The sequence below is a fragment of the Megalops cyprinoides genome, chromosome 1, assembly GCF_013368585.1.
Source record: "Megalops cyprinoides isolate fMegCyp1 chromosome 1, fMegCyp1.pri, whole genome shotgun sequence".
Classification (NCBI taxonomy): Eukaryota; Metazoa; Chordata; class Actinopteri; order Elopiformes; family Megalopidae; genus Megalops; species Megalops cyprinoides.
This window is the reverse complement of record NC_050583.1, coordinates 15,715,590-15,741,514: the sequence shown is the minus strand read 5'-3', so window position 1 is coordinate 15,741,514 and position 25,925 is coordinate 15,715,590. Positions and strand designations below refer to the sequence as shown.

Here is a 25,925-nt window from a genome sequence, read left to right as displayed (position 1 = left end):
CGTTACATAGACGAAACTGCAAATGTGAGTCATCGTTTTTCGTAGTCTGGTTACATTTTTATGTAGAAACTCCGGCACTCTCCAGCTAAGTAACCTAACGCTTAGCCCATTAGGCCCATCGGTGAATCATAAATAGTCCGCATGCTGGTGTCAGTGTTGAGATGTCGTTTTTTTACTGGTGGTTTACAAGTCGATAGACTCGTATTCGTCGTCTGTATCATATGGCATATCAGAGCTCCCTTGCCCACGCCTGTTCACATTTTGCTTATCTCTTCTTTCTCCGTAGATGTCTGTGAGACAGACACTCAAGATGCTTGGCCTCAGTGCCCTGGCCATCACCATAAGCGTGGAGTGGCTGAGCTGGCTGTTCCGCCGTCTGTGGCCAGAGCGCTCCCCCCGGGGGCCGCTGAAGGAAGTGCTCTTCTTTCCTACCACCACCACATGCGTGGAGCACCTCCTCAATCCTAACACAAGATCCACCGTGTATTTATCTGTTTTCTTTATTTCTTTATTTCCTTAATAAATTCCTGTGTGTACTAAGCAGTTGATTCTGCAATTGAGATTTAATAATTAAATGAATAATTCCAGTAATTATTTGGAGTGTCTTTGTCGTGCATGCATGAGGGCATTTAAATTTGACAGCATTTTGCAGTCGGCATCTTGTATCTGCTCAATGGAGGGTACTGTTTGTGTTGACTTGGTTGTATTTGTGTGACATCTATCCTTTTTCCCTTGGGATTCCACCCTCACCCATGTCTTCTGTGGTGACGTCAACCTCCCTGATCCTGGACTTTACTGCCCGTCTCTCGCCCAGCTCTTGCCCCTGCCCCTGCCCCCTCCCGCATGGATTGGAGACCCCCTTCACTCGGCTCCTGCAGCACCTCCTGTCGGCCTCAGTGTCCCTGGACCTGTGTGTCTTTGCCTTCTCCAGTCAGGAGCTGAGTCGGGCCGTGCTGCTTCTGCAGGGCAGAGGGGTGGCTGTGCGGGTCATCACTGATAAGGACTACATGGTCATCACCGGCTCCCAGATCGGCACGCTCCGCAAGGCAGGTGCTGTATTATTATGACTGTTGTTTCTGCCGGCATATGCCTCTTGAGCATGACTAACAGATCATTTATAGATACAGGACAGTACAAAATGGAGATTGTGACTACCTCTGCAAATATAATGAAGAGTAATATATATCACAGTCACTACAACAAGTTGACTAGTTACACCATACCTCTAGCAGTACAGTCCATACAAGCAGGGTATAGAAAACTGTTGAACAAGTGGCACAGTGCCAGTTTCTCAGTCTCAGGACAAGTCATAGTTAAGCACAGTACATATATCATACAATTCTTGTGAACTGCAAGCCTGTTTACTGCGAGTGAACACGACACAGTTTTCATGTGAGCGACTGCCAGATTGGTCAGGCCCTGACATGCCATATGAGTTTTGAAATTGGGTAGCTCACCACCTTAGGACATTACAACAGTTCCTGAGCCTTATAGCCCAACCAACCAGATACCATATACTTCAGTTGTCATTAGGTACATTGCCATGAATACTGGGATGTGATCAGGCAAATTAAAACTAAAATGAATGTTGCCTACAATATAACTAAAGAAGAGTTGCTGTTTACTAAATATGGGCGTTTGATACTGGTCCATAAAAAATGGGGTAGATATCAGTTAGGGATGTAACCAATGTGTCAGTTAATTGGTTGTCAGTCATAAGCATGTATGTTGACAAACTTTTTTTCCCCAAATTGTTCAAAATGAGAGAGGACTGTGAAACATTACTGGGTGATGCTGGATGATATGGCAGGTGTGGCGCTTTCTCTTTCTTATTCCAAGCTTTTTAGTTAGAGAGATGGCTAGCTTGTGCAGGAGTAACCCGTTATTAAATGACTCAGTTCTAAGAAATAATGTGAGGTCAGAATGGTCAGAAATGTGTGCCATTTACATGCCTAATATCAATCCAGATAGCCTGATAACAATCAACTTGAATGGGTACACAGAAGTGTATCCATTCAAGTTGGATGAGCAACAGTGTCAGACCAGGCTAACACTCCTAAACCAATGAGTGTGAGCATAACACTGTTCAAGCCCTACATGTCATAAAAGGCTAGATGGAGACACTAACATATCTGCGGCACCTTGGCTGACAAGTTTACACTATTCTTTTCCTCCATGCTATTAAATTTGAGCTTGCTAGTGCCAGCGCTACTGCATAAAAAGTAATCTTACAGCCCTGCATGTAGGCCCATCCAACGGTCAATGGTGCTGCCTTGTAGAGTTTTAAAGTAATGAACAGAAATCATTGCAGTCATTTCTTTCTTTCTTGTGCTAATCTTGTTTGTAGTGAAAAATGTCTGCAAATGGATCAAATTAAAGTTCGTGCTCTTGCCACAGCTCAATAAATTCCTCATCTTTGGCTTCTGTTCGATGTGCATTTTTTTGCTAGGTGCTCGCATCTTTTGCATTTTGAAAGGCTTGTGAAACCTGACACTGGATTCAGTGGACAGGATTCTGCGAAAATTTCTAGCCTGTTTTAGACCTTCACTTTCAGCTCATAGACACTCGCAAGAGCAATTGTCCTTGCTCATAAGCACCTGGCACACTATGCCAATATGTTATGCCAATTTCAGCGGGCACATGCTGACTTTCAACAAGAATCATGGCCAACTTGTAAAAGATATTAAACAAAAGAAAGTAATAATATGTGCACTATCCTTCAAGAGAACTCAGATGCTGCTTGAAAGTCCCTTTCACGGGGTGAGTCAGGTCTTTTTCTCTATCAAGCAAAGTGCTATAAATGTGTCAACAACTCCACAGACCCAGCTCTCCTGTATGGTCACGAACTTGTCTTTTTCTGAAGACACAAGCAGCTAAGACACCCGGTCATCCGCTGACTGATTGCTAAAAATTATTTATGATCCTGACATAAAGTACGCCAGCCAGGCTAAAAAGGTTTGGGCAGTGTTATTGGAGAATGCATATTTACTTTTTGTAGATTAAAAAGAAAAAAAAAACAATAGGGACTGGAAAAGTCAATACTGCAGATGAGCCCAGAAGGAGAGGAAATGAGGGGAGCTGAATGAGTTTCTCTCTTCACTGCTCGCTTTCTAATCAAAGCTACATCATCAGCACTAATGGGCAGCTGGACAGTACACAAAGCAGTAATTTAATCTGTGAGAGAGTCGGAGGGAGGGGCGTAGGCTCAGAGAGAGTGGCAGATGGGGAGGGAAGCATGGACTGAGGAGAAGCACGCAGTGAAAGAGAAAGGAGAGAACCATGGGGACAGAGCACAGGAGGAGGTCGAGGCAAGGTGGTGAGAAAGTAGCAAGTTTAACAGGTTTACAGTTTTCTGTAACCCCAACGGTGTCAGATCTACAAATACTGTTTAATAACTTGCTACATAAGGGTTCATTGATGTTGATGTTCATTTTTGGTTATGTGCTGCTCCCTCCCTGGCTGATTTAAAATGACTATACTAATGACTAAGATCAATATAATATCCTAATTAGAAACCAATTGCATTGTATTTGCAAGCATTGACAATAACTAAAACTATTGTTAGCTATCTGTTAGCCTAAATTATGCAGAGGGCCTCTCCCTTTTATTTTCACCACCAACACACAATTTCCCACTCATCACAGCATTATCCATTACTGTGGCTAGCTCCACCCTCAATGCAGATTTAGGTATACACCCTTAACACTGTCACTACTGCTGAAGAAAATAAGAAAAGACAAAAAAATCCATTTGATGCAGTTGTTTGATACTGATCCCACAATGTTTGCCTGCCTTCCCCTGTCCCAGGGATCTGTGTGAGACATGAAATGGGAGCCGTCCACATGCACCACAAGTTTGCGGTGGTGGACGGCCGGCGTCTCATCACGGGCTCCCTCAACTGGACCCTGACAGCTATCCAGAGCAACAAGGAGAACATCCTGGTGACCGAGGAGCCAGACCTGGTCCGTCCCTTCATTAGGGAGTTCCAGCAGCTGTGGGACTCCAATGATCCTGCACGGCGCTTCCCCAGCACCTCTCCTTTAACCAATGAACTGCCACACCTCAGAGACAGGGTGTCATCTGTCTAATAACCAACACAGTAATATACTACATATATAGTATATTACTTGTGCTCATTCTGTTAATTATTTTGTTTGCTCGATTAGCAAATGTACAATATTATTTTTTACTTTGTGATTTGAAAAATAAAAACAGTTATGGGTGAGCAGTGATGTTTTTTAACACAATGTTGGTATATAAAAGGGGGACTCGGGCACATTGTGTGCGGGGGAGCAGTAAAGACTAGTGTCAAGCACTGCTCCAAAAACAATACAGTGTTATTAGTGCTGCAGTCTGGCGAGCCTCACTTTGCGTGCCTGGAGCTGCACTTTTATCAAGTAGAAACATGATTAATGGAGGAGCAGTGGGTGACAGGAGCCAGGCCTCCGAGGTTGCGCAAGCGCTCCGAAGCCGTCTGCCCATCTCCTCCCGCTGCGTGCAGAAGAAGCAGGAGGGAAGGTTCTGCGTAGCCCTCGGACAGCATCCAGAATCGATCTCTCACTGCAGAGGAGGAAAAAAACAAGGGTGCCGTTTTGGAAAACCTCTGGGATTTGAGGAGGGGGTTATGAGGTGTTAAAACCGGTGTGTTACATGCAGGTACCTTTTAGCATAAACACATTTCTACAAAAAGCAAACAGCACTACTCGGGTCACTCATAATGGAGTCATTTTGTACTCTGTTTTGATGAGCTATTAATCTATGTGTGTTTCAGACCTAATGTCCTCTCTGGCTTTCAAACTGCACTAGACCAAATGATGTATGGTGCACTGAAGCAATGTTGTTGACCCTAAGTGAGAAAAATATGCTTGGAGAGAGGGAAAGTGGTAAGATTGAGATGCTGGCATTTGTAACACAAACCTAGAAACAGCAACGGAAGCTAGCTAATGTCTGCCGTTGAGCCCGAGGGTTTCAAGGGAGATCAACTCAGCCACTCAGTAGATTATAATACCATTCTTGCTTTTCAATAGGATTTCGCTTGTTGGGACAACAAGGGGTTTGCATACATGTGAATAACGGATTACAAGGAGATATAACTAGATCATATATCGCTTGAGGAGATACTAAAAGACGCACGAAAATACCAAGGTCTCTACCCACCTGCCTACACGTCGGTTTTAGGATGCAAAGTTTATCTTGTGAGCTGTTAGCATTGGCTGATAGGGAGCAGGGAACATTAAAGTAAAACATAAACAGGCTCACAACGAAGACTGATTAAGCACGGACATAAACACGGTACATTTAAGAAACATGGCTGAAAGGGTCCTTTGAAGCTATGGAGACACCTACCTTTCCAATGTAAGAGTTGTTTTTTAAAAGCAAAGGTTTTAAAAAACCTTTGCCTGACTGGTTGAGGCAGTCAGGCAATGGTGTTTTTGAGGAAAGCAAGATGCGAAATGTAGAAAAGATGAACATTTAATGGAGACCTGCAGAAGTAAACTGAAAAAAGGGATTTTTTCCTAACTACTAAAAAAGATCCTAGATTACAAATAATCCTCGCCGTTTAATTCATGGTGCAAAAAAAAAAAAAAAAACAAAAAACGTACACAAATGCACGTCTGGATCACGTCAGCATATTTGGAGTTGAACTGCGGTGACAATATATAGTTTTAATCAAATTGCGTTTAGCATTAAATTAAACGTCTGAGCTGCGCACGCATCCGTGATTAAATTGTAACACCTTGAAGTGGTGTGTTACAAATATGATGAGTCAACTATGATGTTTCCTAAATTCTGCGACCGTATAATTCTGCAGGTACACGGGCACCCCTTATGCTAGCGTGTCACTGAGGCGACAGCCAACATAACGTTACATTTGGATCAGGATTAGTGTTTAACTTTGCAGAAAGTGATTGGGTGAGGCTGCGTGTCCTCCCATGAAGCGGAGCAGCGTTTGGCACACTTCCGTGTTACAATAGAGCAGACGGAGCAGCTTAGTGCGAGATCCGGGAGCACGGCGTTCAGCTGTACAGTGCGCGAAGGGTGGGAGTGGAAAAGGAAAAGAAAGGATATATGCGCCTGGAAGTACTCCCTGTTAAACACCCTCGTCAAATTCAAGCTTACAAGTTAAATTAAACCACGGAAAAGGTTACCGTACCGAAGGTTGGTCGATTTGCTTCTTATTCTATTTACAACGTTCTGTGTTTTCAGGTGAGGCTTTATTTTTGGTTTTGTTTTATTTGTAAGAGCTATAGACGCCTCGTTATTATGGAGGAAACGTCCATATGGTAGCCATGGGATGAATGTGCGAAACGAAATTCGGAATGAATAGGTTGAGTTAGGTAGATTACTGTTTCTTTAGTGAGAAAAACTTTTTGTCTCCTATATCTGTATATGTGGAATTGATCTGAGGGCTGTTAGATCTATTTCAAATGCACACACCTGGCTGGTAAGAGGTTGTTGGACGGTAGTTTAAGCCACTGCTTTTTCATCGCGTTGATAGTTTTCCATTGAGCCCAACCTGTGCCTATACTACCGTAAAGCATAGGGGCTAGTTAATATGAATTACTTTCATACATACAATGCTTATTCACTTTAATTTTAAGAGACAACGTTTGAGTTTTTCGTTTTTAATGTCCACTAGTTAGCCTGGGTTGGCGTTCATACGTAAGCAGTACATTGCCTTGTTATTTATAGTTTTAATTTACAACTTTTCGATGTTTCTTGTCAAAGCTATGATGTAGTGTTATTTATTGCTATGTCATGTGCGTGTTCATAGAAGAAAATCAAACGCCAAAGCCTGTGCGAAGAGATAAAGCCAGTCGCTTTTGAGATTTATTCTTATGCCATCCAATTTATGCCTTTATAGAGAAGAATAAATTACCACGCCAGCTGAGAAAATTTAGTTTTTATTGTAGAGGAACGCATACAAGACATTTTGTGGGACATACAGTGTTTATTAAACATGTATTATTTCTCCATCGGAAGACAGCAGCGCATGCAGATGTGGCTCCGTCCAGTTCACCGGGGGACGGAAAGAACTTGCTCAGCAAAACACGTGAAGGAGTCAGGGTTTTAGAATTTATGAACCCGCATTAGTAACCAGCCTGTTCAATAGAAAGCTCTGTGAATCCTTTCAGTTATTTCCACTGCTCTAAAGGTTAAAAGCCACCATCCGCTTTGGAATAGTTTATTTAAACGCTTGTAATGGCAGGAACTTGCCAAGAAGCATGCCGTAATTAAATGAACATTTATCTGCGGTTCTCTGAGGTGTGTCATATCCTGCTGAAAGAATTAGACAGTTTTGGGGCATGGTTTTTTAGACAGATCAGCCCCTACTTTATAATTGTTGAACTTTTTTGACCTCTTATCTTTTATGCCCCTTTACTCACACATACACACACACACACACACACACACATACACACACATATACATCTAAAACCGATAAGTCACTCTCCACAACCACTGAAAAACAGGGCATGGCTGTCGGGCCTTTTTACAATGAAAATGAATAATATGTAAAGCATAAGATGTGAGTCACAAGCACTCATCAGGGCTTCATGGATTAGGCTTGTAGCAGCACAGAACCAGGCCAAACAGTTTCCTTTTACCCACTGGTACCTCCTGATGCAACGCCTGTGTCCAGGACTTGCCATACCTGAGAAGTAACTGGGTGATTTGATAAAGCCGTCCTGGAGCAATGGAGAACATTTCATATTTACACACTTCAGTCTTTTGGAGAAAGAAAATTAAAAGCTCAACACAGTGGGTTGTGGAAGTAGGAGTGTTTTATCTAACGTACACCTGTATTTTTCAGACATTGCGTTGAGTATTCTCAGTAGGAAGCCTTGTATTTCCTGTTAAATTAGCTGTGTTTTTTTAAATGGTCACAAGTAACCCTTATTCTTTGCAAAAACCTATATTTCATGAAATAATTTTCAGCTCTTATTATGAGAAGAGCAAAAATGACATCTGCTTACATTTTAAGATGATTTACCTGATGTGTTTAAAAATGAAATATAATGTTTATAGTCACAAAATCTAGGCTGTATTAGTCATTCATTTTTTCCTCTGATATATCGACCATTAACAGTGATGTGAGGCGCAACCTATTAGAGGAAACTTGTGGAAATATGGCGTGTGTTTCAACTTAATAATGGAAACCTCTATCATAAGTGTATTGTTCTTTTAAGATGAAATTATTAATGCATGTGGCTGTTATGCGACTTGTGCTCTGTGATTTAGTTTGCTAAATTGACCCTTGACTGTGTAGTCTAAACCCTTGAGGCTGATGCCTGTTGGTCAGCTGAGGAAAATGTGGGTGGTTAAAAAGGGAAACTGAGCTCATTGTGTATGTGGGTCTCATATGGACGGAGAAGTCACTTCTTGGAGTCTGTGATAAGAGCTTTAGTATGTCTTGTTGAGGGGTCTTTGGTGGTCTGTTTGTGACTAGCCATTAATCTCTTACAGGAAGTTGTGGCCTGCATAGTTTACAAAGTGGCCTATTACATGTTATTTGTGGTAACATCTGGATTACCATACCAGTTATACATGTTTTTTTTTGGTTTGCTTTGTTTTTTTTTAATAATAATTTAAGTGGCATCAGGATAAAACCACAGATATGTTGGCTGATGAATGCCTAGGGATATTATTGTCATTGTGCCTGTACTTGGGTATGGTGTATGGTTTGTAGATATAGGGCCTATTTCGCTCATTCTTACTTACATTCTTGCCACTGTCAGTAAAAATGGCACTTGTGTATATTGGGAGAGGTTATTTGCATAGCACTGCCAGCGAATGAAAAGAAAAAAAAAAAAACTTTGGTTGCTTGAAGTTGTCATGTTATGTTTTCCACTGGAACAAAGTTAGCTTAGCTTCATAGCTGCTGGATAAATCTCAGCCTTGTTTCCCAGTCAGCTTAGCCTCAGCAGCATGGTCTTCGCTATAAAACATGTAGGGCTGCACCGTTTTTACATTACTGTCTCATTAACTAGAAACTAAGTGGATATTTTCCAGCATACCATCATTTCAGGTTTACATGGTGGTCCCTGACTGTGCCCCCCAACTGCATAATGCAAACAATGTTCAGTTTATATGGGTATGATACATAACCCTTTTGCAGCAAAAATGCCAAAAGCAATTGATTCTAATAAGTTAACACTGTGCATGGAAAACAGTTCCATGTGTAGTTTGGAAGGTTAGATTCAGTACTTTCATTAAAAAAATTCTAGGATTGGTGGAATACTACACTGAGCCACAGGTCTACAGCATAATTAAATACATTAATCATCTAAATTTTCGGTTTGCACAGGTGGGAGACATCTTTCTGCTTTTCAAGAGTTTCATCGCCTGAAACATTTGTTTGTTGTTTGTTACTATTAGAAATACTGAAGCAACAGAAAAATGTACAGCATTTAATTCTCCTAGGTTAGGGGCGCAGACACAGATCCCAGCTTCACGAGTGGTCCATTATGTGAAACCTAGGTATGATATCTCTCTGTCTAAACACACCCTCTCTCTGTGTGTTACAGCATTAAAAATTTAGCTACAGTGCTACAAGGTGGTGATAAAATGTTTTGACATTTTGTCTGCCTTTTTCCCCAGCAAGGGGAGAAAACTAGATGCAATCCAGCGATTTGTTCTGGACGCGCCACGGAACAATAGAGTTTAGGTCTAAAATAACAAGCAGAACAGAACAATACGCCTCTCAAACGCTCAGATGCTGTGCTCTTCCTTCCTCCCCAGCGGAGCCTTATCTTCTGGTGCAGACAGTTCATATCACTCTAGTGAATAGAATGCCTATGATATGAGGCTTTAGACACTTTTAAGATGTTTACTACCTATAAGTGTTCCCAGGGTCTGTTTATGTGTGTATGTGATTTTTGTCTGTTTTTTTGCCCAGCTTGTCTACAGCATCCTACCATGTAAAAGCTGGAAAGAAGGAAAAGAAGAATTGTGGATTGAAAATGTCCACAAATTGGATAACAAATAATAGGAGGGCCATCCCTTTAGTTAATGTAATATAGTATTTTGAAATGAGACAAATTAAACTATATGTATGAAGCTGTAATTTTCCCCACGAAGAGGGAAACAGCAGCAAATGTGTCTTGTTTGTACAAAGTTACTGTAACTATACACTCAGTTTTCCATCCTTTATTTTTACCAACATGAAACCTCTCAATAGGGGTTTAAGTGCGGTATTGAAACTATTTCCCTTAAATTTTAAAAAGAACAATGATTGTATTCACCTTTTCCACTCTTTTTGAACAGCCTTTTAAACAGATTTGTCATTTACTTTTAACTGCTGATCACAGAATTTTGTAGTCCATAAACCTTGCAATTAAGCATTCTGGGGCCTTGGGATCCAGCTGAGTACACATCTTGCTTTATTTGCTATGTAATATCTGCTGCAGGCTGCTCTCTGTTGTGTGATATCTTTGTCTCTAGCAGTGATCAGTGCTGAGTGTGTGTTGGCTGGCTTTTAATGGGCCTGGATGCTTTGTGCTTAGCTGGTTTCCATGGAGACGGTTGTAATCAGAGGCAAGTGGTGCTGAAGGGAAGGGTGGAGGGGTTAGATGGGTGCGTGGGGGTGTTCTATGGATGGGAGCTCTTTTCACTGCCTTTGTTCTTGTATCACAACACCATCAGTCTGATCTGCAGTGGCCCATACTCAGAGACCTCAAAGGTCTCTTCAAAGCATCAGTGTGTCACGATCTGAATCACAAATGACTGAATATGTTGTGTTTGTGATGAAAAAAGCTTCCATGACTCAAGGATCAGCTCTAAATTGGGGGTTGGACACCTTAAGCCTTCAAAGGTTGACAAATCCCCAGAAAGGTCTGCAGCTGTACTTTATCTCTCCCTTTTTGTCCTCTTCACTAGATGGCATCTGCAAATGACTCTCGCCAACAGCAGCAGTCCCAAAAGGATGCAGCGGACCAGAACTTTGACTACATGTTCAAGCTGCTGATCATTGGGAACAGCAGCGTGGGCAAAACCAGCTTCCTGTTCCGCTATGCCGATGACTCCTTCACCTCCGCCTTCGTCAGCACTGTTGGGATCGACTTCAAAGTCAAGACTGTCTACCGCAACGATAAGAGGGTCAAGCTGCAGATCTGGGTGAGTTGGACTGGGGTGACAAGGGGCTGGAGAGGGGAGACATGAGGTAGTAAAAATTGGGGTGGACTCTAGAAATAGAGAAGAGAAGTGTCATCATGTATCCCTCTCTCCCAGCTGAAGTCTGGTAGAGCTTCCCCACCCTGTTCTCAGACAGATGGGGATACTTACAGCTGATGAACTTGCTGGGTTACTTGTGTGACTTGAAAGTCAAATGTAGACAGTTGAAGAGCGTATGCTCAGTGGGTGCAAATATTGAAAACAGGATGGCGGGGGGGGGGGGGGGGCATTATAGCGCAGAGGACAGCAGGATGGGACTGTAATCTGTGTACAGCAAACATGTTACATTGTCAGGGAAAAAAGTGCAGTGTAGATGTCTTTAAGTGATTTTAGGCCCATGGTTTGGTTAGGGTATGCAAAAAGAGAGAGAAGGAGGAAGAGAGAGAGGTATTTGATGCAGCTTTTTGCAATTTACTGGTACCAGGAGACATTGCCAGTCCATCGAAAGGAAAAGGAAGCTCTGCAGCACAGAAAACAGTGCTTCAGGAATTTGCTTTAAGTGTTGACTCCAAAGCTGCTGGTTGACTGAGGAGGATTTCAGTTAACTAAAGGAAAACTGCACCCAGCAAAGGTTCTGAGTAACAGCCTCACCATGTGTGTACTGCTTTATTTAAATTAATTCCTTGATCTAAACATGATCAAGTGTTTTTTTATTACTTTCTTAGAATTAATCTACATTTCATGATTGTAGAAGTGGTGTTTTTGGGACTTTACACCAAAGATGTTAGCCTCCACGTCCATGGAATGTTATCAGTAATCACCCTAATCACTGAACATTACTGAGTCATACTGATGGCTGAAGTTCTGTTCGCTTACTGTGTGTAGAACAGAGGTATCTGGCCTCAGTTGTCCCAGAGGGGCAGGTCTCAGTACGCTGGTGTACACAACGGGTGTGGGAGCTGCCAGCCCTTCTGAGAGGGATTCCCCACCAAGCCCTAACTGTGCAGTTAATACTTCAGTGGTGCACGGGAAACCTAAGTCACTTTAACCCTTTCTCTCTGGCATCGATCCTTAGCTGTCCTCTGTTATTGTTCCAGTGTTGAAGCAAGCTGCAGAATTCTTGTCAGGCTAGATGAGGGCTCCACCGCCTTACAACAAGATGACCTCTGTGCAACTTCAAGTTGCAATAAGTTGTATAAATAAGGAAGTGATGTTCTTGGTTAGTGTGCAGTAGTGTTGTATGAATTTGGTAGCTCTAAATTCTGACCTCCAGACTGGAACAAAAACTTAAAAAAGAACTGTACTGCAATGGAGAAATGGTGTGCTGCGATTGCTCTCTCTCAATCTGTGTGTGTGTCTGTGTGTGTGTAGAAGGGGTTAATCTTATGCAGTTGAAGTCAGGGTTTGACTTATGACTTGATGAAAGAATGGGCGAAACCAAGGCAGAAGAGCAAACATTACAAAGTGCTATTTGAGTGGCAGCACCAGTTCAGATGGACGGAGTGTTTGCCTGTTTGATGTCATCCAGGATGTGGGGCATTATGCTTTCTTTAACTGTGGTGACCAATGAACAGTGGAATTTCCTCTGACAGTACCTTGCTGAGTTGAAATCTGGGTCTGGCTGATAGGGCTTGCTTAGTTTTCTGTTTCAGCACTATGTCGTCGAAGGCTACAATAACTCATGTGATGTCACTCGAATTTGATTAGTTGGAAAGGTATGCGCTGTTGCAGATACCTAAAATTAATATGTATGTATGTGCTCCTTTCCCAAAGATTTTGTTAGCGAGCTACTCCTGTTACTGGTTGATTTGGGCGATCAATGTTTCAAAACCTCAATGTTTCAAGAGAACTAGCTACACATCACAGAAAATCCACTTAAATTTCCTGTAACACTTCCTTCTTCCTGATGATGCTGGCACTGGATGATGCAATGTTGTTATACCAGTCACTAACCCAGCACCTAGCCTATTTGTAGCCAGGTGAGGCTACAGGTTGTTGGGCCAGAGATTCCTGTTGGCTGACACTCAGCCTCACACACAAAAAATAATGTGGAAATTTGCAAAAACTACCTGTTTCCAGCACCACACCAGTAAAAATGGTATAAGATTTTAGTCCTGGGTCTCCCACAGCAATGCAGGTGTGGATGACAGTGAGTTGTAATGAGTTCAGACTTACTGTCTTTACAGCCAACCGTGTGCTTTGAGGTTGGGTTTGCTCCTGACATTCCTTGAAGTTCTGCTGTCAGAAATAGAACAGCATTTTTTTCTATTGCCTCGTTTTTTGAACAAACCCCTAATCCACCCATGGGAGCTGCCTGCTACGGTCTTCTCAGAGGTGGAAGACTTTCATAATATTACGGCGTAATAGACCCTCAGGGGTTGAACAATGTCACTCATCAGGTTTGCAGAGATAAAGCTAGGCTTTAGAGCAGATCCAGCTTGAAGTTTTAGTAAAGTGAGGAGGGAAGCTAAACTAGCCACAGACTTGGATGCGAGGTATAAACAAGCACAATATTATCAGGTGTTGAGAGAGATGTAATCGTAAAATGGTACTGGGAGGGAATCAGTCAGTAGCCTTGTAGGCCAACCCCAGAATTGCGTGCGGTACTTTGGTTTGGAAAACGTGTTGGAGACACCATGGGTAAATCCACAGTTAAGCACTTAATAGTGAACAACAGAATACCAACTATTTGGTGAATGCTGACTGCAGTTGTTCAGGTTAGTCTGGCTAGACACAGGTCAGAAACAGCCAGTTCTCAGATACTCAGTAATACGTGGGTGTCCCTTGTTCTCTTTGTTGTTTGTTTGCTATTTTTTTTTGGGGGGGAGGGGGGGGGGCACTTACACACAGGTGAGATACACAATTCTGATGCTGATCCCAACACACACAGATCTCATAGCACACAATGCAGCAAAAGCTACAGCTGCAGTACAGCCTGAAAAAGATGAGCATGGTATTCTAGCATTCAAGTGAGAAGGAAGAACCTGCACAATGAAGGATAAGGAACCAGTCACTGTGGATTATTGGATGATGTCGCTAATACAGAAACCCGATCCTCAGGACGTCTCAGTCAGAGAACAGATGCTTGTCTATCAGTGTTCAGATAGGCATCTCCATTGCATCTAAACTGGTTTCTGTCATGAGCACTCTGACCACAATTCACACACTTAGGACCTGCAGCAGCTTGAGTGACCCATCGTTACCCAGGCAACCCCTGTAATGATGTCATAGCTCCTGCGCAAATTGGGGCTCAAGCTGTGTTACCAGGTAACGAGATGGGCTGGTTACCATGCCACTTGGATTCACTCACCTCTTGATTCTGGTTTTAATCGGTTTTTAGGGGGTTGGGGGGTGCATTTATTTATTCTCATTTGCAAACAGAACCAGAAACATCTGCCCCAATTGTTCACGTCCACAAAATTAAACTAGATGAAGTTTTCCGATGCTGTGGGGCAATGTCTGAAGCTTTTGTGAAAGCCATTTTCTCCTCCGTGTGATTTTTTTTTTGCTGGATTCTACATATAATTGCTGTACTGTTGTGACTGATATTTATAGCTCTTGTGGCTTGTCAATGACACATTCAGTTGTGTGTCTATCTGTATTTGACACATGTTCATGCAGTATGTAGTTCAGTCCCTTGTGTTCTTGTGACTCCATTAGACACACTTTTGTACTCTTAGTGTGCAAGTCTCTCTGGGTAAGGACGTCCCCATGAGTGACTACATGGAAAATGCTAGATATTGATGTGCTGTGCTGTGCTGTGCTGTTATATGGAAAGCTGTGGTCCTGACGGGCTCTGTGCTCTAACACTGGGGTGTTCTTTGTCTTTGTGGGCTACAGGACACAGCTGGGCAGGAGCGCTACAGGACCATCACCACAGCCTATTACAGAGGGGCCATGGGCTTCCTGCTCATGTATGACATCACCAACCAGGACTCTTTCAACGCTGTGCAGGACTGGTCAGTTTGAAGGGGAGGGGGGAGAGGATACCTGTTTCTGGGTGTCTTTTCCGCAGTTGAATTTTCTCTTCTTTCTCCTTTACCTCTTCCTTTCCTGTGCTTTGTTCTCCTCCTCCTCCTCTGTCACTTTCAGGTTTATTCTGTTTCCTTGTCTGCTCTTTCCTCCTATTGCCTAATACCTCCCCATCTCTCATCCTATTGGTCTCTTCGTCCCACCACCCCTCTCTGCCACTGGCTCACCACCCTTATTTCCCTCTCTTCCACTCCGTTACATTACATTACATTATTATCATCATTGAGCAGATGCTCTTATCCAGAGGGACTTACATAGGTTGCATTTTTCACATGTTATCCACTTATACAGTTGGATATTTACTGAAGCAGTTCTGGGTTTAGTACCTTGCCACAGGGTACAGCAGCAGTGCTCCAGCAAGGAATCAAACTGGCAACCTTTCGGTTATGAGCCCCGCTCCTTACAACTTTGCTACACTGCTGCCCTATTAACACCACCTTCTTTCCCCATCACAGGGCAACCCAGATTAAGACATACTCATGGGACAATGCACAGGTGATCCTGGTGGGTAACAAGTGTGACCTGGAGGATGACAGGTTGGTGCCCACAGAAGAAGGCCAGAGGCTGGCAGATGAGTTAGGTGAGCTAACCAATTTCTAATACTCAGGCTACATACATACACACACTCACTCACTCACACACACACACACACACACACACACACACATTGTCTCTTACTTATCTGTCAGCCCTCTGTCTCCCTCACCTTGGTACATCAAGGCCTCTCTCTTTCCCTTCAGGCTTCCAGTTCTTCGAAGCCAGTGCCAAGGACAACATCAATGTTAAGCAGGTGTTTGAGCGTCTGGTGGACATCATCTGTGAGAAGATGAATGAAAGCATGGATGGAGAGCCGAGCCCAATGGCCAATCACCGAGGTCCCACCCTGCAGGATACGCCCCCTGAGAGCCAGGGTGGCTGCTCTTGCTAGCCACACCCTTTACCAGCTATGTGAAATAATCCTTGAACCTTCACCCTGCCAGTAAACAATAACCTGAGATAACCCTGCCTCCCTCACTTGGCCCTGATCGCCACCCACTTCCCCAGTAAACAGTATATTACAATTCATCCAAATGCTTCATCACCTCCTAGATTAATTGTTGTTGCCTGAAATTCATGTGAAATGCACTCAAGCTACTACCCGGAATGCTAGAAAATTCTCTTTCCGCCTGCTTCCTCTGCTCTCTTCCTCTCTGCCAGTTGCTGTGCGCTCTGTAACCATCAGTGCTACAAATCTTTGGTTCCTTGTGAATGAGCAGCAGAAGTTACTGTAGCCAAAAAAAAAATGCCAACACTGTGAATATTGCACTCTTGTCTGGGTTTGCCACTATCCTGGGGCAGTATTCTTGTGCCTCCCTACTGTTGCTGCACATGGGCTGCTATATCTCCACATGCAAGTGGAGGAGTCAGAAGACCCTGTCACAAACACTGTCTTGGCACGGTTGCACTACTCTGTGTTTTCGGTCTGGAGGCGATACGCTTAACACCTGATAAATGGCTTTTTGTTCACTTGCTGATACCAACTGACTTGTGTCCCTTTGTTGCCTGGCCCCAAACACTTAGGCTCTTTGACGATGATGACTCTTGAGAACTCCCTGCTACCCCATTTTTAGAAATGTAAAAGGTAATGCACATGAAGTGCCTGGAGAAGATCTCTCTAAAAATCTGTATGGTAAATGGAAAAACTCTCACTAACCAGTCTGCAGTGCTGTAAAAAAAAAGTATGAGATTGAGAGATTGAGCTCAGGCACTTGTAAGGACAGCACCTCGAGCCATTTCAAGAAAGACTCAAGTGTGAAATATTAGTTAAATCTGCATGGCACTTGAATAGTTTCAGTAGAACTCCTGCGGTGTCCACTCAGGTATGGCAACTGTTGGGCAGAAGCATTGTGTCTGAAGATATCAGTGGAAGCAGTGCCAGTTTGGCCTGGATCTGAGCTGTTATAAGACCACTATGGAGTCCTGCCAAGCTAGTGTGACTCACCATTTTTTCTTTACAAATTATTCATTTTACTTGGGAGAGTAAGCAGCAGCAGTCAACTGTTTCTCAGTGGTTTGAGGTGTGGCAGTGCGTGCATGTATACATGCATGACTGCCTGTGCACGTATGTGTGTGCTGGGGGGCATTCTTGCTTTTAGTAAATTATGGTTCTAGATTATTGTAAGGTCAGGAATGCCCTGCAGACTGATATTTATGTCAGTATCAATGAGTTTCAAGTTTCTTTTTAAACAGATGTTTTCTGTTTTTGAGTGTGCATGTTCGTACATGACACTTTTCCGAATGTACTGAGAGGTATTTTGTCCAGGAAGTGTAGCTTGCGGTTGTTTCTTAAATGGCTTGTCTCAAAGTGCAACTCTTCCACCTGGTGGACCCCAAGTGGTACTGCACAAAGAAACATTGAGGCAATGATTGTCTTCGGCTGTCCACTGAGTCTGTCTTATTTAAGTCTAAAATGTAATGCCTTAAGATTCACTCGACATTTTTATTGACGCAGTTGATGAAGAATTAGAATGCAAATGTCTATATTACTCGACACGGTTCCCCCTCTCTCTCACCTTGTCCCATCCAGAAATGCAAGGCTGTGGTCTCACTTTTGACAGTCTGTATGTTGGCAGTTAGTCAGTGCCTACTCAGCTGCTTTGCTGTGATAGCAGCAGCAGCAGCAGCAAATTATACCGCCAAAATGCTTTACCACTGGATACTTGGTCTGGATGGTTTTTATCAAAACTGCCAGAGATGCAGGTTCTGTTATTTACTGGACCCTTCTGTGTTTTAAGGTAAAGGACATTTCGTCAAGTCATCTTACAGTCGATTTGCATTTGTGAATGCTCCATCAGACATGTAACGCTTTACCGCCTTGATGTGTCTCCAACAGCTGGTGACTATATCATCATCAGTCTGAAAAAAAAATCCAGACTAGAGACACAATTAGTATTTATACAGGAAAAAAATGTGGTCATTTAATTTAGTATTGTGTTATGTCAGTGGCATAGTCACGTGAGTACAACATAAAGATCCAAAACAGAAAGCACCTTTTTGTATGCATGTTTTCTGCTGTGTAGTTTAAGGAAGCAAAACGCATGTCTTCAAAGCAAGGTCTGACTGGTACAGACACTAGGAGCCATGGTGTATTGTATTCCTTCCAATGTAATTCCTTTTCTCATTCAGAAGTGTGTTTATTTGGCTGACATGGTTATTTCTTTGTATAACTAAAATATTTCCAAGAAGTATGCTGACATTTTCCCTATAGTGAAGCAGCTGAGGGAAAACAAATGCAAAGATGTAGATGCAAACACACTGGACACTGAAATGTTATGTGTTATCAATTTAGGTTGATAATAAGTGTTGTTATTTAGATGTTCGTCAAGATCACTGAGAAACACAAATATTATGTTTCGTTATATTTTTTGTGCCAGTTTGATTTCTGTATTTTCATAGGTTAAAAGGAAACCACAGAAAGACACAGCCTCCCTTGTATTGTGAAGATACTGTAAGAATTTGTGTTCAAAAGCCCACTGCATGTTCAATTAATGAATGGGACATTTAAAGCTCTGAAAGTGTTTCCCTGTGTTCCAGATTCTTTATGTCCTTGTTTTTTTTTTTTTTGCTAATTTGGTTTGGGAATGCCAAAATGCAATGGGGGGAGAGAGAGAAACAACACTACTGTAACAATTTTTTTGATGTCTTGTCATTTTTTATTTAGGACATGAATATAGGCGTTCATTTAGCAAGAAAGAAACGTACAAAAAATATACTGAAATTGTATTTGTTAAAATAAACTAGATTGTATTCATAACCAAATGTTGTGTTGTTCTGAATTGTGTGTGCAATAGAAATGTTTGAGAATGCTTAAGCCCTTCTTGAAGAATACTTGAAGATGACGTGAATGCTTAGTCTGTTAGCTTTGATTTGCGTTTGTCCTGCACGTGTATTCATCTGCAGAAGGTTTACTACCTGTGTATTGTTAGAAAGAACATGTAAGTTATGGCACATTCCATTTATTATGCACTGTCCAGTTCTGTGCTGCCCTATTCGGTTGTGAGTTCTTATCTAACTACACAGAACACCATGGTTTGTTATTGTCCCCGTTTCTGAAGAACAAGCCACTTCCTGGTGCCCTTTCCTGCTACCTGCCAGCACTCTGCAACTCCTCAACACACTTCCCACTTCCTGGGGATAATAATCTCTCTTGTTGGCTACTTTTTCTGCATATGATAAAGAACAATCATTTTGTGCTTTTTGTTATCCAATATTAGTCCACGCTTCTCAGAATATGTGCTATTAAACAAAGAATCTTGACAAAATTAACATTTAATTTTCACATGCATATGGAGTCTTTGGTTACACACAGTACTGGTGCATCTTTGTGTTTTTGGATATTTGGAAAGCTCCAGAAATTGAAGTTCACATCCTGCCTTGAACACTATTAGGAAATTTGAAGAGGCCGTTGACATCTCAGTACATTACAGACCAGCAAAGTTAAAGGGTCAACAAGGCGGGAAAAAACTGAAAACATGGCGCATAATTATCTCTACTAAGGATGCCAGGCTGGGCAGCACTGATAATGCGAACTACGCGCCAGAAACGAACTGTGTAACAGACTGATAAAGGACGGTTTACTATTAGTTGACCTGAGAAGCATCTGACACACTTGTAGGTTCCCTGCCCTAAGGACATATTGTACCTATGCGTCATTGAACATTTTTTTGTGTACCTTGCATGTCCTGACTTGACAGTATTGGTTTAAATTGCCCTAGTGTACATGTGATCATGAATGCCCAAAGGTGCCCTGCAACACTTAGGCCTAGGCCTCCCTGTGGCACTTGTGTGCTTTTTATCACCACAGTTATTGTGCCATAATGAGGCTGTTGATACGTTTTGCCAATGTGCATATTACCGCCACAATCTGTAATTAATCAAGACAAATTGCACATGATACCCTATATTAAAGTTATTCTTCACGTCTCATGGATGTGTTAATTACTTTTTTCTCTTGAGAAAAAGAAAAAAAAAACATCAATGAACATTACACGCAAAACTCGAGTTCCCTCCCATGAAGATCTCTGTACAAATGGTAGCCTTCGTGCTCCTCCTACTAGCCTCGAAAAGGAAGTAAACAGTTTGGGTAACTTGCTGCTGTGTTCAGGTTATCTTCTGTGATGCACACATGTTGCATCGTCTTGGGGTCCTTCATATCTCAGAGACAAGCTGTCACGGTGATAGTGTGCAAATGAGGACAGTGTGAAGTGCACGCATTCTGTTATGCTGCATGCCAGTGCGCCAGGGAGGCTTTGTTTTTTGGAGTTGACAAAATGACCAAAGTTGAATCATTGAAGCACTGGGGATTTTTTGTATTTCTTTGCTTTCAAAAGGCTACCTTCTTACAGGGCGCTCGAAATTTGGAAACCAAAGGTAGGAGGTTATCTTATGTTTGCTATTTGTATTTCCACATTCTAATCGGCTTAAAACAAGTGTAGCGACCATGAAAAAATATGAAAAAACACACCTGCTGATTTGCCTTGCAACATCTGAAATTGTTTCAAATAAGAAAATATTAACTCGACTGTAGTTACGTAATTGTTCATTGTTATTGCTGGAGAAGTCTGACAACAGCATGACCTCCTCAGTTGCTGACGCGAGTATATGTAGCGGTATTCTAAGAGATTTGAAGTCACCTAATAAATTGTGCTCTGTCTCTGTTTTGTGCATGTAGTTCTAACATTTTGGTAAGCTTTATAAATGAGCAGCCTGTTTGCTGTAGTATAGCGACTCCAACCGCCAATGTACGGATCTGTGAAGGGTAAAAGAAACTTTTATAGTTGATTTTTCATGACCGCTGTCTGTAGCTTTAGTTGTGACATAGGACAACCGTTCAGTGGACCGAATGGTTTGTAACAAACAACGAAGGTTAGGATGTCACCAGTGACCAGTGGTTCAGTATTCTCCGAAGAGAATTTGCGATTTTTACGATGAGGTGTCACAACCGCTATCACCCGGTCTTAGACCTTACGGTTCGGTGTTGCCGGACTAGATGACCCTTTAGTTGTGGAAAGATAGGGGTTTCCTAGTAAGATTACAAATTATTGTAATTAATTTAACAAATACTAGAACACTACTGTTCATTTAAAAAATATCCCATGTCCCACAGTGGCCCTCTTGCTCGCCGTTGAGCCACAGGACCCAAAATGCTTTGCAGAAGGAATGGAAGATCTGACGTGCTTCTGGGAGGATGACGGCATTCTGGAAGAATACACGTTCATGTACACTTATCAGTAAGTTTCATCTGGCTACGTGTCTAAAGATACTGGCGCTTTAACTGTTCGTTTCTTAAATATATTAAAGAGTTGTTCAGTTTATACAGTTCATACATGTTATTAACATATGATATTTGGTGAAATGTACACCATCTTATACTGTAACACTGCCGGCAAAGTGAGAAGAATGTGCTCATGTTAAGTCAGTGAAGTTGTCTAATATAATATGTATTTAATAAACAAATCTATAATGTTCCAAAGATGATAAGTTAAGATTTGACAATATTATGATTTTGATTGTTTCTAGATCTGTCACCCAGGGAGTGTAGGATTCGTGTTATTCTGTGTTTGTTATACAACAGTAACTTGAATTTTGGTAAACAATGGCAGATTAGGGTGGAGACAAGGATTTAAGCAGTGCACATCTAGATGTATCGTTTCACTTTGACCTTGAATGTTGACGAACCCTGTTGTATTGTACTATGTTTAATTTGTCTCTGTGGGTGTCTTGCAGATATGAGAAGACTACTGACTGTGTTGTGACAGCCCAGCCAACAGGGGGCAGCAAGGCACGCTACTTCTGCAAGCTATCCAAGGTTCAGCACTTTGTACCTCTGGATCTCCATGTGTACCGTGGTGGACAGCGGATCCACAACCGCAGCCTCTTCGTTGAGCATGTGTGTGAGTTCAAGGGGGCCAGGGTTTCCTCAACTTATTTCAGTCTTTCTCTGTTTCTCACTCAATGAGTCGGACATGGGTGACACTTTCTTCTTCTTTGACCCACAGTCCTGTTAGATCCCCCAGCCAACCTGACGGTGAATTGGACTGGCAAGCAGGGGCAGCTGAGACTGAGCTGGTTGCCTCCACCTCTCAAGTACATGGACAACAGCATGATCTATGAAATCAGCTACGTCATTGCCGGCAGACAAATGGGCAAGGTGGTGGCCTTACCTTCATGCATATGAGCTCCCTCTCTTCTGAGTCTTGTGAGATTATTATTGAAGTTTATTAAGGATGAGTAAGATTAAAAATAAGACAATTTAGAGATTTATCTCGTGGGAGATGGTGTGCTGTGTGGTCTTTCGTGGTCTGGCTGAGGTGTACAAGTAGCTACTTTTGTAGAACTGTTGAACTAAGGAGTATGGTGATGGAACTCTCATTTCCTCAGTACAGTGACACAACTTTCATATTAAAGTATAGCAAGTGATGCGTCAGTAACCTGACTCCATTCTCTATCAGCTGGAGGTGGTGCAAGCCAACACAGAGATCACCCTACGGGGCCTGCAGCCAGGCACCAGGTATGAGGTGCGGGCACGAGTCAAACCTGATGGTGTCACCTATGATGGCTACTGGAGTGCATGGACATCCTTGGTCTCCAGGGAGACACCCCAAAGGGGTAAGATATCTAAATCACACCAGCCTTCCTTATCAGGGCACTAAGTGGGCAACAGATCTTGAATAATGTCAGTGGTGCCTGTGTCACCTTTTCCTTTTGAGCGAGAAAAGGTGCATTAGCCTTACCTCAAGGTTCTGTTTAAAAGCATCCCTCTCCCCTCTTCATGTTTCAGACATGGACCCACTCATCCTGACCCTGTGCCTTGTCATCTCCTTTATCCTCATCCTGTTGTCTTTATCTATGCTCCTGTCCCATCGCAGGTTAGTAACTATTGTTTGTTTTTTGCAACAGTCTTGCGAGTCTAGATTTACCCAGGAGCAGGATACGTCCACTGATTGCTGGCATTCATTTTTACTTTTTAGATTTTATACTTTGCGGAATGATTTGTATAGTGCTGGCGGAATATATAAAGATCTGATCCATAGCTGCTTCACTCTGCCTGAAACTTCATGTCTTTGTATCTTGACTTAAGGTTTCTGTTGAAGAAGATGTGGCCTCTCATCCCTAATCCTGAAAACAAGTTTGAGGGTCTCTTCACTGTATATGGAGGTGACTTTCAGGTGAGGAGCTTTTCCACTTCCTTTCACGTTACAACTAAAAGTATTGTAAGGATTGTCCCAGTAGGCATATATTGGCAATTATGAAAGTACATTTAGCGTGTAACTTTTTGGGTAATATGCTCAATAATGACTGTCTGTCGTTCCTGGGGTATGCATTGCTATTTTTGACTTAAGGAATGGCTTTACAGCTCCGTCCTTCCTAAATCTAGAGCAAAATAATTGTGAATTTTAAAAATAATTGTGATTGTGGTCATTTCAGGCATGGTTGGTCCACAGCAGTGGTGGATTGTGGTGGAGACCAGGGTTTTTTTACGTGGAGGAACTTCCAGCCCCACTTGAGGTGCTGTCAGAGGGCAGTCTGGGACCTGCTGTCTCCAGCCGCACAGTGCCCTCCAGGGCCTTGGCTGCGCTGGGAGAAGAAAGGGAAGACGAGCAGGAAGGAATGGGTAAGGCAGACCCAGCGTTGACGGACAGGTGGAATCCGCAACCACAGGGCCAGTGGCTATTCGATCAGCTGTGGCCCCTTCATCAGCACTCTCTCCCTCCCTTCGATTCTGGCCCGCTGGAGTCCAAGGACACCTACGTGACTCTGAACCAGGGGTCCCAGCCTGAGGGTGGAGAGGGTCCGTTGGACGATGTCTCGGAGGAATCTCTGCCCCTGCAAGTTCTCTTTGCCACCCCTGGGACACCTGTCTCCCAGTCAGACTTAGGGTCCCTCAGACACAGCTCCGGGTCTGGAAGGCTGTCCTCTCAGTCAAGCTTTGAGTACGCCCACAACACCTGGCCGCCTAAAAGCTCCAGCTATGCCTACTTGGCCATAGCTGATTCCGGTATTTACATGGACTATAGCCCAATGAGCTCGGCAAGGACAGGGGTGGTTGGGACAGGGGGCATTTACACCAATGAGTATGAGAATGACATTCACCCTCACAAGTTGCCTCATCCAGGACAACCCATTCATTCAGAGTGTTGAATACCTAAGACACAGAGGATCACAGGAGCCCATGGGGATTTATGAAGTCCAGTGAAGCAAAGAAGTGAAGCCAGTGCAAAGCCACATGAAGCTGGCCAGATTCAGTTGAAAGGACAGTCAGAATGTGAGACTGTGGCATATTATCTAAATATTTCCTGATTCTGACTGTGAAAGCAGTGTCTTCTCATGATCACAGACCTTGTTGGTATACCGCTCAATATCATAGTGAGAGGTGGCAATGCAAGACCACACATGCACCACTAACTTGGACAATGCACAAACTGAGCAGTATCAGATCTGACAGAAATATCTTAAAGCTCGTACATGATAAATATGTGTCATTTCTTTATAGCTTTAATAAGTATATTATATGTTATTGGCAACCACAGTAGCAAGACATCATTGGTTATTTCATGTAAATGTCTGTACAGTATAATATAATTTGTGTTTGTATGAATGTATGTATAACATATGTAGTAATCATTCTGATATATTTGGTAATAATATATGTATTGACATTGTATGGTGACTATCAATTTTTTTCCTCACAAAAAGTTTTGCTCTTAATGCAGGAAGCCTGCAAGGGCAGCATTTTCGATATCAGTCTGCCTGTCAGAACTGTGTTGTCATCACTGCTCAGAATGATCTGACTATGGCTGAGATAGTGTAACATTTTTAATTCACTATTAGAAATTTGCAATATTCTCAGGGTGTCAATAGTCGTAACCTGCCAAAGATTTCTTGTTCCAACCTCAGAGGGATATTTGCAGTATTGAGTTATTTTTATTTTAAGAAAAGCAGGCTGATCCGTATTTGACTCTGTTACAGATTAAGGATTATTGTTAGATCGGTGAGACAAATGACTGTATGTTGTCCCTGTCAGCATCTTGAGAATGCCACCAAGACTGTAATGTCCTCAGCTAACAGATGTTGTACTTAACCGCATTTGCATTTATTTGGGGTTGAGGCAAACTGACACCTGTTATAGAAGACCTAAGTCACCAGTAAATGAAAATCAGTTGGGAAGTGTTTATTACTTTGCAAATAGGCTTGTGTCCCATCATGCATAGGTTTTGTAGCTTTGTTCTTCTCAAATCTCATGTGCCTTAAAATGTCTCCTGGTTTTCCAGTCTTTAGAGTAAATGATCTGACACTATTTCTCTTCTGGAGTATGTAACTGTTTGTATAGTTTGCTGATGAATTATTACTGTGATTATCCTTCATTAATTGCTGAATTGCAAACTTGTATATGAATGCTGTAAATCATTTCCATGTTATGTATTATTATAAGCAACACTCAATTAAATAATGAGTTGAAATAAAAGTGGCTGGTTTCACTCATTTAACATGCGCACGAAGTTAAACTAATGATAAGTACAATTATAAGCCTCACATTCACTTTGTCTCTGCCTCAATTGAAGGACCAGCTAGAGTGGTAGATCACAAGCAAACAAACAGGAGGACATGCAACTGTTATCAGAGACAGCGAGGCCATGGAGATCACAGTGGATAATAGGAGTTGGAAATAGAGGGGAAGAGTTTAAGACATGTTTTTGTTTTGCTTCGTCCATACTGACTCCTGACCGGTGTGCTGTTAG

At 42.4% G+C, this 25,925-nt stretch overlaps 3 protein-coding genes across 4 annotated transcripts; all 3 read left to right on the top strand.

The window, feature by feature from the left end:
* The first annotated feature begins 286 nt into the window (after positions 1 to 286).
* pld6 (phospholipase D family, member 6) lies at positions 287 to 4,088 on the top strand. Its single transcript, XM_036525575.1, has 3 exons — positions 287 to 483; positions 815 to 1,050; positions 3,808 to 4,088. The coding sequence occupies exons 1-3, from the start codon at positions 287 to 289 to the stop codon at positions 4,086 to 4,088; spliced, it is 714 nt and encodes a 237-aa protein (XP_036381468.1).
* Positions 4,089 to 5,983: 1,895 nt separating this feature from the next.
* Positions 5,984 to 17,318, top strand: LOC118786912 (ras-related protein Rab-3D-like). Of its 2 annotated transcripts, none has more exons than XM_036542272.1 (5): positions 5,984 to 6,159; positions 10,882 to 11,118; positions 14,956 to 15,074; positions 15,603 to 15,727; positions 15,888 to 17,318. In XM_036542272.1, the coding sequence occupies exons 2-5, from the start codon at positions 10,882 to 10,884 to the stop codon at positions 16,073 to 16,075; spliced, it is 669 nt and encodes a 222-aa protein (XP_036398165.1). In that variant the 5' UTR covers positions 5,984 to 6,159; the 3' UTR covers positions 16,076 to 17,318. The 2 variants fall into 2 exon arrangements, with proteins under 2 accessions (XP_036398165.1, XP_036398171.1); XM_036542278.1 differs by having other exon boundaries at positions 5,984 to 6,207.
* Positions 17,319 to 20,314: 2,996 nt separating this feature from the next.
* On the top strand, positions 20,315 to 24,717 carry epor (erythropoietin receptor). Its single transcript, XM_036534892.1, has 8 exons — positions 20,315 to 20,556; positions 21,293 to 21,416; positions 21,913 to 22,079; positions 22,185 to 22,336; positions 22,638 to 22,794; positions 22,967 to 23,054; positions 23,267 to 23,354; positions 23,614 to 24,717. Exons 1-8 carry the CDS (start codon positions 20,457 to 20,459, stop codon positions 24,325 to 24,327), a joined length of 1,590 nt encoding a protein of 529 aa, XP_036390785.1. The 5' UTR covers positions 20,315 to 20,456; the 3' UTR covers positions 24,328 to 24,717.
* The last annotated feature ends 1,208 nt before the right edge of the window (positions 24,718 to 25,925 follow it).